The sequence below is a fragment of the Trematomus bernacchii genome, unplaced genomic scaffold (assembly GCF_902827165.1).
Source record: "Trematomus bernacchii unplaced genomic scaffold, fTreBer1.1, whole genome shotgun sequence".
Lineage (NCBI taxonomy): Eukaryota > Metazoa > Chordata > Actinopteri > Perciformes > Nototheniidae > Trematomus > Trematomus bernacchii.
Genome location: NW_022987605.1, coordinates 1,688,238 through 1,702,644, shown reverse-complemented (window position 1 = coordinate 1,702,644; position 14,407 = coordinate 1,688,238). Strand labels below are relative to the sequence as shown.

The following is a 14,407-nucleotide window of genomic DNA, read 5'->3' as shown; positions in this document are numbered from 1 at the left end:
CTTTTTGAACATTAAAGCATGGAGACATGTCTCAGTAGAGACACTACATACTGATATACACCTGAACATCAGCAGGAGAGGACTCTTTAAAGTAGAGACACTACATACTGATAGACACCTGAACATCAGCAGGAGAGGACTCTTTAAAGTAGAGACACTACATACTGATATACACCTGAACATCAGCAGGAGAGGACTCTTTAAAGTAGAGACACTACATACTGATATACACCTGAACATCAGCAGGAGAGGACTCTTTAAAGTAGAGACACTACATACTGATATACACCTGAACATCAGCAGGAGAGGACTCTTTAAAGTAGAGACACTACATACTGATATACACCTGAACATCAGCAGGAGAGGACTCTTTAAAGTAGAGACATACATACTGATATACACCTGAACATCAGCAGGAGAGGACTCTTTAAAGTAGAGACACTACATACTGATATACACCTGAACATCAGCAGGAGAGGACTCTTTAAAGTAGAGGCACTACATACTGATATACACCTGAACATCAGCAGGAGAGGACTCTTTAAAGTACTGTAGAGACACTACATACTGATATACACCTGAACATCAGCAGGAAAGGACTCTTTAAAGTAGAGACACTACATACTGATATACACCTGAACATCAGCAGGAGAGGACTCTTTAAAGTAGAGACACTACATACTGATATACACCTGAACATCAGCAGGAGAGGACTCTTTAAAGTAGAGGCACTACATACTGATATACACCTGAACATCAGCAGGAGAGGACTCTTTAAAGTAGAGACACTACATACTGATACGAACCAGAACATCAGCAGGAGAGGACTCTTTAAAGTAGAGACACTACATACTGATATACACCTGAACATCAGCAGGAGAGGACTCTTTAAAGTAGAGGCACTACATACTGATATACACCTGAACATCAGCAGGAGAGGACTCTTTAAAGTAGAGACACTACATACTGATATACACCTGAACATCAGCAGGAAAGGACTCTTTAAAGTAGAGACACTACATACTGATATACACCTGAACATCAGCAGGAGAGGACTCTTTAAAGTAGAGACACTACATACTGATATACACCTGAACATCAGCAGGAGAGGACTCTTTAAAGTAGAGACACTACATACTAATATACACCTGAACATCAGCAGGAGAGGACTCTTTAAAGTAGAGACACTACATACTGATACGAACCTGAACATCAGCAGGAGAGGACTCTTTAAAGTAGAGACACTACATACTGATATACACCTGAACATCAGCAGGAGAGGACTCTTTAAAGTAGAGACACTACATACTGATATACACCTGAACATCAGCAGGAGAGGACTCTTTAAAGTAGAGACACTATATACTGATATACACCTGAACATCAGCAGGAGAGGACTCTTTAAAGTAGAGACACTACATACTGATATACACCTGGACATCAGCAGGAGAGGACTCTTTAAAGTAGAGACACTACATACTGATACGAACCTGAACATCAGCAGGAGAGGACTCTTTAAAGTAGAGACACTACATACTGATATACACCTGAACATCAGCAGGAGAGGACTCTTTAAAGTAGAGACACTACATACTGATATACACCTGGACATCAGCAGGAGAGGACTCTTTAAAGTAGAGGCACTACATACTGATATACACCTGAACATCAGCAGGAGAGGACTCTTTAAAGTAGAGACACTACATACTGATACGAACCAGAACATCAGCAGGAGAGGACTCTTTAAAGTAGAGACACTACATACTGATACACACCTGAACATCAGCAGGAGAGGACTCTTTAAAGTAGAGACACTACATACTGATATACACCTGAACATCAGCAGGAGAGGACTCATTAAAGTAGAGGCACTACATACTGATATACACCTGAACATCAGCAGGAGAGGACTCTTTAAAGTAGAGTCACTACATACTGATATACACCTGAACATCAGCAGGAGAGGACTCTTTAAAGTAGAGACACTACATACTGATATACACCTGAACATCAGCAGGAGAGGACTCTTTAAAGTAGAGACACTACATACTGATATACACCTGAACATCAGCAGGAGAGGACTCTTTAAAGTAGAGACACTACATACTGATACGAACCTGGAAATGAGGTCTGTATATGCATGGATACACTGCTATCAGGAACTTCTAATAGCTGATCGAGCATACTTTTACTAGGGTCAATTTAATGATGTAATTAAATGTATAATATATATAAAAACAACGGGTGTCAAGTTGTATCCCTCAGATAACTGACTCCATGGCCCCCAATGCATTTTCAGTAAGTGTCATTCCATAACGTACAGCATGATTATTCCCTACTTAAAATGCTGAACAAAAAACAAGAGGGAACATATTCCGTCCGTTAATATTAACGTTCTCCATGTTCACCATCAATATGCTTTTGACATGGCTAGAATGATCATCTGTCATGGTTGTCTAGCCGTTCATATATCATTATTTTCCCCGTGTTGAATGCCTGTGGATATAAAAGGGACAAGCAGACTGTGTGATCTCACTATGGAAATTAGGTAGGTGGAGCTGGCCGACTTGTCAACGCACAAACAAACAAGGTGTCACGGGAAATAATACGTTCTCCTCTCAGGGGGCCGCTACAAGGTGCAGAACAGGGGTCAGGTAACAGATGGAGGGAGCCAAAGGCATCCATTAGACACTTTTCTGAAACCTTGCTAGCTTAAAAGCCTTAGTATGTTTAAATTGATCTAGTTGGAACAAAGTGTCCTGCGACCTTGTCTCAAAGTCAAAGTGTTTATACCTCTTCCACATGTCCACATTCAAGGGTGGTACAACAATCTGCCGTTACAGAGAGGAGATGATGGGAGGACCCGTTCGAGTTGGGATGATGGCCCCCAGTTTCCATCATTTCTTTTGTCTGCATGCACACAAACAAATAGGTGGCATTATGTCAGTGTAATGCGAGAGAGAAGTCTTTAGAGGACAGTTGTTTCACTGGTGCACTTATCGATCTTTTGGATTCAAAAATTGCAATTGACGACAAAAATACTTGTTCACCGATATATGATGGTAATAAAACAATGTATCTAGATAGTTTTAGACCATGCTAGCATTTAGAACCATGGATGTATGAAGAGAACTGGAGACCCTGTCAAAGGCAGGGCCATGTTCATTCCTATGAAAGTTGCTAGGTGGCGTAGATTTCAGAGAGAGTGCCATTAAACCCCGCCTTCAATCCACAGCGTCACTGGCTGGTGAAATGGAGAGGTACAATAACTCTGGATTCGGCTTTCAGGGCATTTTACTTTGTGAATTTCCTAACGATTTAAATAAGGGCTTGTCAATTGATCGTAATGGAAATTTGATTCAGCTAAAAAACAATAATACGCTGATCTACCGATGTCTCGTTCTCAATGTAAACCAATCGGAAAGAATATTTTTGAGCCCAATGACGTCAAGGATAGACACGGAAGTTGTAGTACCGCTGATGGCCACTATGAAATTGTGCTTCAACTTTCAGTCCGGGGCTTGTTTATAGCTCCATAAACTGGCAGATAAATAACATTCTAATAAATCTAAAAAAAAAAGGACATGTCGTTATTTACTGTCAATTTTATACTTCAACTACTTTCATTGATTTATTTTCGGTCTCTTGGGGGCAGAACTTAAACTCTCCTAGAAATCCCCATTATCCTGTATGGAGTTTTGAACAAGCTCACCAGCGTTAAGTCCTCTTCCTGTCATTTTCCCTCCACACAGGGGCCTGATATCCTTGAATTCCAGTGACACCTACTACCTGGAGCCAATCAGTGGTGTGGATCTTCCCCACCACTCGCTGTGGAGGGCAGAGGAACTGCCAATTAAAGGAGGGAGCTGTGGACACGGCCATCCCACCCAGCATTACAACCACATCTCCAACCTGCTGGGACAGTTCCATTCCAGGGTGAGTGTCGCACACACACTCATTTTATTGAAACCATAATAAGACCATATTAGGGCTGTTTTTCTGATATAAAGATATTGATGTTGTCTTCAACACTAACTTTACATTTAAAAAAAATAGTTTGCTGTCTGGCCCAAACACAGAAGAAAAGATCAATAACAATTGCATCTCTCTGAATCCAATGACGAACAAGTGGATTCCCAAAATATAAGTCTGTCAAAAACATTGGAAAAATTATTTCTGCTGCAATACCACAGCCAAAATATAAAGTTTGTTGTAGACTTCCTACAACTTTTGCTCAGGGGTTTTGCCATTTAACGGCTAAATAAATCCATATTTCCCGGCTGGTGCCTTTTTGTTGAACCAGGCTTATTTGGTAATCATATTTCAGAGTTTTGTCACAGAAAGCTGATGTTATAGATCTGATGACCTCAGCTCAACTCAACTCTCATGACTACAGCTCTTGAAACAGCCTTGTGAAACCTGTGTGTTACGTTCTGGTTTTAATCTTGTGATGCAGCACATACAGTCAAACAGCTCCAAAAAGTGCTCAGTGTTTTGGGTCTTCAAAGGTCTTCCCCACCTTTCAGTGGAGCATGGTAGAGGTAACACCTTACCCAGTAACCAGGTACCAAATATTATCAAAACATTTTCAGTCAAAATGATTCCTGCAGAAAGAAATGACTATTTGTATAGTTTAGCTCGCAGCCAATCACTGCAAGTGTTCTTTTATTTATTGCGACCTGTGATTGGCCCATTATCGCAGCAGCTCCAACTCCTGCCATAGGTGGAAGAAGTACTCAGATATTCAGGAGCAGTGGAAAAACTGAATTGCAAAGAACACAGTCACAAGTAAAAGTCCTGCATTTAAAGTCTTACTTAAGTAAAAGTACAAAAGTATTGACATCTGAATACACCAAAAGTAAAAGTATGTCATGCGCAATAGTCAATTTCAGAGCCATATATATTAATGAATGAATTATTATTATTGATGCATTAATGTGGAGTTACTTTATATCCTGCTGCTGGGTATTTAAACATATAATTATAATTTGATATAAGTTGACTTGTGTTTTGTATTAGCTGATAATCTGTATCTGTTAAGAAGCTAAAGCTGTCAGATGAATATAGGGGAGTACAACGTGAAATATTGGCTTTCAAAACAAAGTGGAGAATAATTATAATGCAGCATTAAATTAAAATAATGTGTAGTACCTCATTACATTTGACTCATGCATGTGGGTTGGTTGGCAACAGAATGTTTTTATGTGAGGGGAGAATAAAGCAGACAGAAATGAAATACTTTAACGGTATCGGTATTACTTTATAAGTGTTGTGTTATTGGTAATGGTATCAGGTTGTTTGTAAAGAAATTGAATTTCACAGGGAGAACTTTGGAAAGACACCAACGTGACAGACTGAGAGGTGATTCTCTTTGGCTTTGGTTTATCACACAGCTAAATGAAATCTCCGGCCACATGAGAGCATTTGGCCCTGCAGCAGCAATGGTCTTTGTCATATGCAAACACAGTATTGAAAAGGTCTTGGTGGTATTTCGGGCCGCCAAATGACTCTGGCTGCACCTGGAAATGGAGGGAATTATGGCTTTGTCTCAGCCTTTCAGCTCTGTTTAGGGCAGGCCATGGCTGTGAGTCAATTCCCCGTGCCTTTATAGAGTAAAAAAACACAAGTTGAATTTGCTCATCTGCAGTTATAGATGATCAAAGGGACCGCGGTGGGCCCTTGTGCCTTCATCTGTCTCCACTGCTGCGACCCATTCTTTGCTTTTTCTCCTCATATTCATCATTTCCCATTATAAGTTCTCAATCATTTTAAAGTGTTCATCATCACCATCTTTCTCCCCACCTCACATGCTAAAACCCTCTCAGCTCTCCACCGGGGCGTCATCCTTTTCCCAAATGTTCTGTTTTTCTCCCTGCTGCTCTGCACCCCTCGGCTCCCCCCCGCTCTGCCCCCATTAATCCTCTGTTGTTATGCAGAAACAGCAGACTGAGTCCCAGGGCTTCTGCCACTATTTGCCTCTCACATAAACAATGCGATGTGTGAATGCGCCGGTGTGTGCCACAGATTCCCCGCCAATATTAGTGTTAAGTCCAGACTGAGTCCAGGCAGCACGTAAATCAATGAGTTTTAATCACAGCAGAGCCTTTCCCTAATGGCTGTAATCGAGTATTAAGAGGATGGAGGGATATAAGAAGTCGTAAAGCTTTTAAACACAACAGCATGGGTGGCAACTCCTATATATTTAAGCTTTCATACTGTGTTAAACAGTTTTATTAGGTCAATATCAGTTCCTGGCTTTGTTCTGCTCTGCTCTACTGACACCACTACCTGCTTACATGCGTTAGTCTTTACATTTCACATTAATATGTGCAGTATTTCCAGCAGAATTGTGTTCTAGTTAGTGTTGAAGAATGTCTGCAGTATCAAGATAAAGATACACTAAGAACCTGTAGTTCTTAAATAGTTCACACCTGTAGTTTGTAAATGACAATATTTCACTGGGAAAACTTCATATTTTGTTCTGTTGTGTTGTACTTTGTGTCTGTACATAAAGTTCTGCCTTATTGACTCCTCATGAATTAAATGTATTCATAATCATTTAATAATGTAGAGTTTTAAAAAACTCAGAAAATAAGCTATTATAGGATCATACTAGTAAAACCCACCTCACAGGGATTTTTTAGAGTAAGATAAATACATACAAGTATGAAATAAATATTTCATGAATGCTGTGAAGTAACCTTTTTTCCTTTTTTCGTGAGTCGTATTGTTGATTGTAATACAGTAGATGTAAAAGAGTCCTTCTTGAACTTAAAGCTTTATATAATAATTGTTAATGGTGAAAAAAACATTTGCCCTAAAATTCAATCAGTTATTTAAAGATCTTTCCTTTGATCATTTTTTTCAAATAACAACCCAACAGTGTACACCCGTGGATGGATAAAGAAACACTGGGCCCCGGGCAGAGACATGCCAAAGCCGCCCTAAAAAATAGTATGGTGTAGCATTGTATATGATAGTATATGATATTTAAGTTGAGTATAATGAAATATATTATCATATAATCATTATAATACAGTGTAGCAAATTATAATGAAGTATGATGTAGCACATTGTAGTGAAATATAATACAGTCAATTATTGAATTTGTACTAAATTGTAATGTAGTATATACAATTAAAGTGTAGTAAAGTTATATATATAATATGCTTGTATAGTATAGTAAATGATATAGCCGTCCGATGCCAGGTACGGGTTAGACTCGAACCTGTGGAGAACTTCAGTCAGCCCCTCTATTCCCCCTTTCACCTGTGTATCTCTAATAAAGGCATTTCTCTCGCCCAAAATATATCTTTGAAAAAGGTACAGTGTAGTGAAGTAATATATAGTGTATTCTAGTACAGTGTAGAATATCATAACAGCAAAGTACAGTCTAGTAAACTGAGTATATTACAGTAAAGTGTAGTAGAGTATAATATAGTATATTATTCTACAGTGAAGTATAGGATAATACAGTATATTATAATACAGTGTAGTATAGCATGATCAAGTACATTATATTGCATTATAGTACAGTGTAATATAGTCTATTATAGAACATTGTTGTAAAGTACAATATTGTTTATTTATATTTATATGCACTGTAGAATACCATAACTGTAAAATACAGTGTAGTAAACTGAGTATATTCAGTAAAGTATATGATAATACAGTATATTATAATACAGTCTAGTATAGCATGATAGTGTACATTATAGTACAGTGTAATATAGTTTATTATAGAACAATAGAGTATAGAATGATATACACTGTTACCCATAAAGTTGGGGAAAAAATGTTTTACCTCTTGAAATAATTGTGACAATGTGATTTATTCTTGATAGATAAAGTGTATATCTTCTCCAAACTTTATTGATCAATCTTTTCCAAACATATCACAGTGAAAATGAAATAGGAATAAAAAGAGGAGTTTGTCTGAAAACCAAATGATTCCAAGTTTACGGGCAACATCATAGTATATTATAGCACTGTGTAGTATAGTATAATATAGTATAGTTTATAGGTTACGCTTCACTATAGTCCTGTGCTAACCATGTTCCTGCCTCTGTGTGTTCTGTCAGGTTAAGAGGGATGCCGGGGGTACCACCAAGTACATGGAGCTGTACATCGTGGCCGACAACACTCTGGTAAGCTGACAGGAGCCCTCCACTCTTATATTCCACAGCCTCACTCTGGTCCATCAGTGTGAGACCTCCACTGACGCCACACAGCCATCAAACAGCTGCAGAATGGAAACAGGTCCACGTCTTTAACAATTATCCCATTCCAGCTAATAGAGCTTATTCATGCTGAGAGCTCTGAAGTGATGATAGGCACAGCGAGGCGGAAGCATGTGGAAATTAGGCAGAAAGATTTGTCTGCTTAATGCCATGTATTCAGTTGGAATCTAAAGGTGGAAGGGCTTTTAAATAGACACTGAGCTGCAGTGAGGAGATGCAATATCTTCATAAAAGCCAGATAGGGTTTTGTCTTCTACATTAATGCCATGGTAACCGCACATGGCGACCAAAAGGAGTCTGGTCCATTGTGTAAGTGGTGTAATTATGATGATGAAGCGAGGTTTAAGTGGTGAAGCGGGAATGGTGGGGTTATAGTTATGTTTTCATGGATCATTATTCTCTGCAGGGAGCTTTACAAAGAATGATCTTCAAGATTTTATTTATTTTTCTGACCGCTGACCTCATTCCTGCCTCTAATACTCCCCCATTCTCCCTGTCCTGCAGTTTAAGCGGCAGAATAAGGACTACGAAAAAACCAAGGCCAGGATAATGGAAATTGCCAATTACGTGGATAAGGTAAGGCTGATGGGCTCAGACTGCAATTCAAGAGAACAAACAGCCCCATTCAACAACTGATAGACACTGCCGCACTGTCCCCACACATCTTCATATCATCTATTACCAACCATATCTGAAGATTGTTGACGTTCCAAATCAATAATTAGGGATTGAACAGTGTACACAAAATCTTCTGTTGTATGAAAGCCTGTGAGAATTGAATCAATATTGTCCTTCAACAGCCCTTAAAGGGAGATCGGAGAAATTGCCTTGTGTGACCAGACTGTGTTATTGGAGCTCATGACAAGATTGTGTATGCAGGTACATATCTGTTGTTGTTTTGTGGTGTGTTTAGTTCTACAGGGCTCTGAACATCCGGGTGCCTCTGATTGGTCTGGAGGTGTGGACGGACAGAGACCAGTGCATCGTCAACGAGGATCCCAACGCCACGCTCTGGTCCTTCCTCCAGTGGAGACAGAAGCTGAAGTCCCGCAAGAAACACGACAACGCCCAGTTGCTGACGTGAGCAATGCACACACACACACACACACACACACACACACACACACACACACACACACACACACACACACACACACACACACACACACACACACACACACACACACACACACACACACACACACACACACACACACAAGTAAAGTTAAGCTTTACAGCTGACAGCCGTCATGTCAGCACATCAGCCACACAGCAGCTGTGAGTCCTCGTCACATCTGTTCAGCTGCGCTCCGGCTGAAGCATTCCTGCAGCGCTCCTGTCCCAAAACACAATTAATGTGGTCACACAAGTTCTGTTAGTTGAGGAAAATAGATTTGAAGCCTAAGATTGCTTCTGTAGTTTTGAAGAATAATATATATCAGTGCTTTTTGGCTGTGTACCTACAAGTTTGCTATATCAACTTAAAAGTGTAGTCGGATCTTGGCCATTAAAACAGTTTTTAGGTCATAAAAAACCTGTTCTGATCTTATTTTTTTATACTGTAACATTTGAAAAGCTAAACAGGATTTTTATTTTTTAAACTGACTTACATACAGTATAAGAATTGCAAGTTGTCAGTGTGATGTCACCAAATGGTTTGTGCACTAGTGCCTAGTTCTTTGCCATTTCCATATAGGTTCTTTTTCTATCAGTGTCACAAGAGGGTGTAACTAAGTACAGTTGAACCCTGACCAAGAAATGTTAGGCAAACAAGATGTAACAATTAATTTTCATGAACAGAAAACACACCAGCAATAGAATTAACTTCAAAGAATAAAAGACTGATGAGACCCAAACCCCACAACGCCGCCGTAACGCCCTAACTCTCATTGTCTAATTGACTGTAAATACATTATTCTGTAATGAAGATACTTGGAACTAGCTATTGAGACCATAAACCTCTGGGAACATATTACTGTGGAAGCAAGCTGTGTGCTCCTTTTGTCATAGACTCTATAGAACTGCACTTTAGACCATTAGAATGAATACAAGTTTAAAAGGGACATATCATGAATAACTTTGTTGTGCTTGTGCATATACATTTAGGTTTCTGGAGTGCCTACTAATCCCCAAATGAAAATATGAATTTGAATACTAAAAACCCAGTCAATTTTTTGTGGGCTACCCATTTCCCTCCGTATTAAAAAACTGTTTTAACCTATTAAGCCCGGCAGCCCGGGGGCTGCCGGGCTTAACAGGTTAAAACAGTAAACAGTTGGCTTACCATTTAAGAAACTATTAATGTGTCATACCCACTTAACGGGAAGAAACTCAGCTAACTGACGATATGAAAAAAAAATGTTTTTACCGAAACAAAACACAAGTCTAACGCACACAACCAGTGGCCTGTACTACAAAGCAGGATTTGCGGTTAGCGAGGTAACTTCAGGGTTAACTCTGGGTTTCCGGTCCTACGACGCTGGTTCACTTCTTACCGGGGTAGATCTCCATGGTAACTTATGCTGAACACCTAACCTGCTCCGGAGCAGGTTGTGTTCCAGATAAGAGATCAACTCAGTGAAAGCACCACCTGCTGACCAATCAGAGCTCAGTGTGCGGAGTTTAAAGCTATCAAGTCATATTACAGGATAAAGGAAATACAGTTTAAACTGCCGTATGCAGGGAAGACGCCGACGTGTCCCACTTATCATTCATATCACATCATCATCAATCACATCATCGATCATATAATATCATAACATATCATATATTTCCTTATCTGAGTCAGCTTCTCGAGCCGTATCTGGCCGTGCAACACTTACATTGTCACATACTGTATGCCAAAGTATTATTTTAAGCAACACGTTAAGTTGAAGAAACACTCAAATGCAATTAAAGTCAGATCCACTCGTGTCTTAGATGGAGCAGTGATATCATAAACCTGTTAATGTACGCATTCAAACACTCTGTAGTTTTTTTTGTTTTTTTTTACAAGCTGTTCTGTATTCACCTTGCAGGTGCAGCTATGTGGCTTTTATCCTGGTTTATCTGCTTAAGTCATAGATGTTTAAAGTTTAACTTCTTCATATTTGTCTAATGTGATAGTTTACTTTTCATTCATGAAGTATGACGCTGCGCTGTCAGTACGCTTCTCTATGTTTGTGATTGGTCAAATGTTGCTAACCCCGCCCCTTTCACGTGAACGCGCTCATAGCCTGACAGAGAAACCCTGGGTTGATTTACCGAGTTGATAACCAGCGTCGTAGGACCGCTTAGCGAGATCGCTTTTGTCAGGGTTAGTTAAGCCAGATAACTCAAACATATCCAGGGTATGTTGAACTGGATTCGTAGTACTGGTGAAAAGTCAACTAACTAGAAACAAACCAAATCAATTGCCACAATGACTGTTTCCCTGATCACTATCTGCTGCTGTACTGATGCAGGCTCGAGGGAAACAGGGACTTGTACAAAAATATATAAAATCAAATATGTATTATCCAAATCAGATGTAACATGAATCCTGGGACAGAACCCACCAGAACAGTTTAGTTGTCGACAAGTTGCTGTTTAAAATGCAGTGTGAGGTTCAGTGTTGAGCTGACAGAGGACATCAGCTGCTGCTGCACCTGCCCACACACACACACACACACACACACACACACACACACACACACACACACACACACACACACACACACACACACACACACACACACACACACACACACACACACACTGCTCCAGCTCTACAGTGTGATCTGCTACTGTACACTCAGCTGTCTGTCTGCTTTAACTCCACTCACTGTTCGTCTGTTATCTACAGTATGTCAATGAATTACAGTACAGAGTCTAGTCATTGAGAAGGGATTCATATACTTGATGATACAAAAAGGCAGTAAAAATATCATGTCCAAATGCATAAATAACATATAGTACGCTAAATGCATTGTTATTTGCTTGTATAATTAGTGTTATAAGTACATATACATCCATAATGCTGTACAACATTACTCACAGGACATTATATATGTAATAATAAACTATAATCTCAAGTATCATTATTATAATTATTTTTTGCTGTAGACTGACTCACATTACATTTCATGAAGTTTTTCATTTGACTTGAGGCTAACAATCACCAGTTATCATTACAGCTTGTAGTCTTCCTATTCAGTGCAGTATGAACCTCCTTACTGAACTTAAAGCAACTACTGACCATATTACAATGCATTATAAAAGTGATATTGTGTATAAAGATTATAATGTTTTATAACTGGGAATTATAATACCCTCTGATTTTTGATAGTGAGCTGTATGTGATGTATGAGCGTCATTACTGAGTGTTCTTGACTTGAATTAATAATCAGTGCTTAAGCCACATTATAAATATGTTTCTAATGCATGATATACCCAGACAGTGTGACCAATAGAAGTGTACCTGTTAATCCAATGAGAAGCTCCAAGACTCACAGTGAACTGCAGCGGTCCACTGAACACAGATGATAAAATCACCTGAAAAATGAACATCTGTGCATCTTAATTAATCACGCAACATTTAACATCACAAGCTCTGAGTGTCTGTTCTCACATTCCTCACAATCCCTCACTAACACCAGAGGTATAGTAACCAGGTATAGTTTTAATTACATTTTACTTGTAGTAGTTTTATTGGAGCAAACATTTCCATCTTATTCAAGTTAATATTTTTGCGTAAAAATCTGACTAACGTCTATACTGCATTATAAACGTATTTGCAGACCACAGTTGTGAGTGCAGCGCGCTCTTATTAAAAACACTGATCGTGCTCAGTGATGTAGCCTCACAAAGAGACACAGAAAAGTTAAGAGCAAATAAGGCAATCAATCAAAGTTTTTTTATATAGCCCAATATCACACATTTTACATTTGTCTCAGTGGACTTTACAGTTTGTACAGAATATGAATAAGACACCCTCTGTCCTTGGACCCTCACATCGGAGAACGCAACAAAAAAACAGCATACTTTTATTGTGGACATGAATGAGCAGATGGTATTCCTTAAGCTGGCTACACACCAACCCGATTTTGGGAGTCAGAGGCCGTCAGAGGCAGTCGGGCATTCGCGGCGCCCTACTCAGGTTGGTGTGTCCCGCACCGTCGTCTCTTTACGGCACCTTTTTACACCTCCCGATGCCTCCCGCGGCCGATCCAAGCAATCACTCTGATTGGCTGTTCACACTACCGCTGCCTGCTGGTAAGGACAGTTATTGCCACTCGTCGACTGGAGTATTTGCGGTGTGTTCGTAGGCGGGCGGCGTAGCGGGCGGCGTAGCGGGCGGCGTAGCGGGCGGCGTAGCGTTCTTTGGTCTCAGGTGGGTGTGTAGCGGCCTTTAGGAGTAAAGGCCCCTACACACCAATCTGACACCAAAGAACACGTCCCCGACGGACCCGACTGTTGTGTCGCCTCACGTCTCTGCGTCTTGGCCAACAGTCGCACTGGAACACACCGCAAAGACTTCAGCCGAAGGCCAAGTAGCACGTACGCACTGCGCATGCGTGAGTGGCAATAACTCTCCTTACCAGCAGGCGGCGGTAGTTTGTATTCGTCATTCAAAAGAGGCAACAACCGGAAGACAGACTGCGTGATAACCGAGAGAAGAAGAACAGACTGCATGATATAAACAAACAACAAATAGCGTGTGCGTTCTATTTTCACTCTACAGCGAGAAGCTCACGTATGGGCATAGATTTGTCTCATAAATATTTGTGTGAACATGTAAATATGTGATTTGTAAATGTGAAACACCATCCACAAATGCATTTAAAAGATTTGCAAACTCACAAATAAATGTGCAAATGTGAAACGGATCTGCAAATACGCCAAATATTTTCACAAATAAAAAATAAGATCTGTGAATACTATAATTAATTTACAAATAAACAAAAGGAATTTGTGAATATCTCTTTAACATTGACAACTTTCGATCAGGCATTTGTGAATCCATTTTGTATTTGTTAACCAAAAATGCGCTTGTGGATCTCAAATCTCTGCTTGTGGATCGTCTTTTTACACACACATGGGCCCTTTCTCATTTCTCTAATTCCCCTCCTCGACTCCCCTCCTCGTGTCTTAGTCCCGCCCACAGGAGATGCGAGTGGAGGAGTCGAGGAGGGGAACCGAGGAGAGAG

General features: G+C 39.9%; 1 protein-coding gene across 2 annotated transcripts in view; it reads left to right on the top strand.

Moving 5' to 3' along the window:
* Positions 1 to 14,407, top strand: part of adam19a (ADAM metallopeptidase domain 19a) — a 216,697-nt gene that overhangs the window by 159,671 nt on the left and 42,619 nt on the right. For both annotated transcript variants that reach the window (XM_034130902.1, XM_034130901.1), the window contains exons 6-9: positions 3,753 to 3,936; positions 8,082 to 8,147; positions 8,745 to 8,816; positions 9,154 to 9,320. In XM_034130902.1, the coding sequence (XP_033986793.1) occupies positions 3,753 to 3,936; positions 8,082 to 8,147; positions 8,745 to 8,816; positions 9,154 to 9,320 (489 nt within the window). The remainder of the gene's footprint in view (positions 1 to 3,752; positions 3,937 to 8,081; positions 8,148 to 8,744; positions 8,817 to 9,153; positions 9,321 to 14,407) is intronic.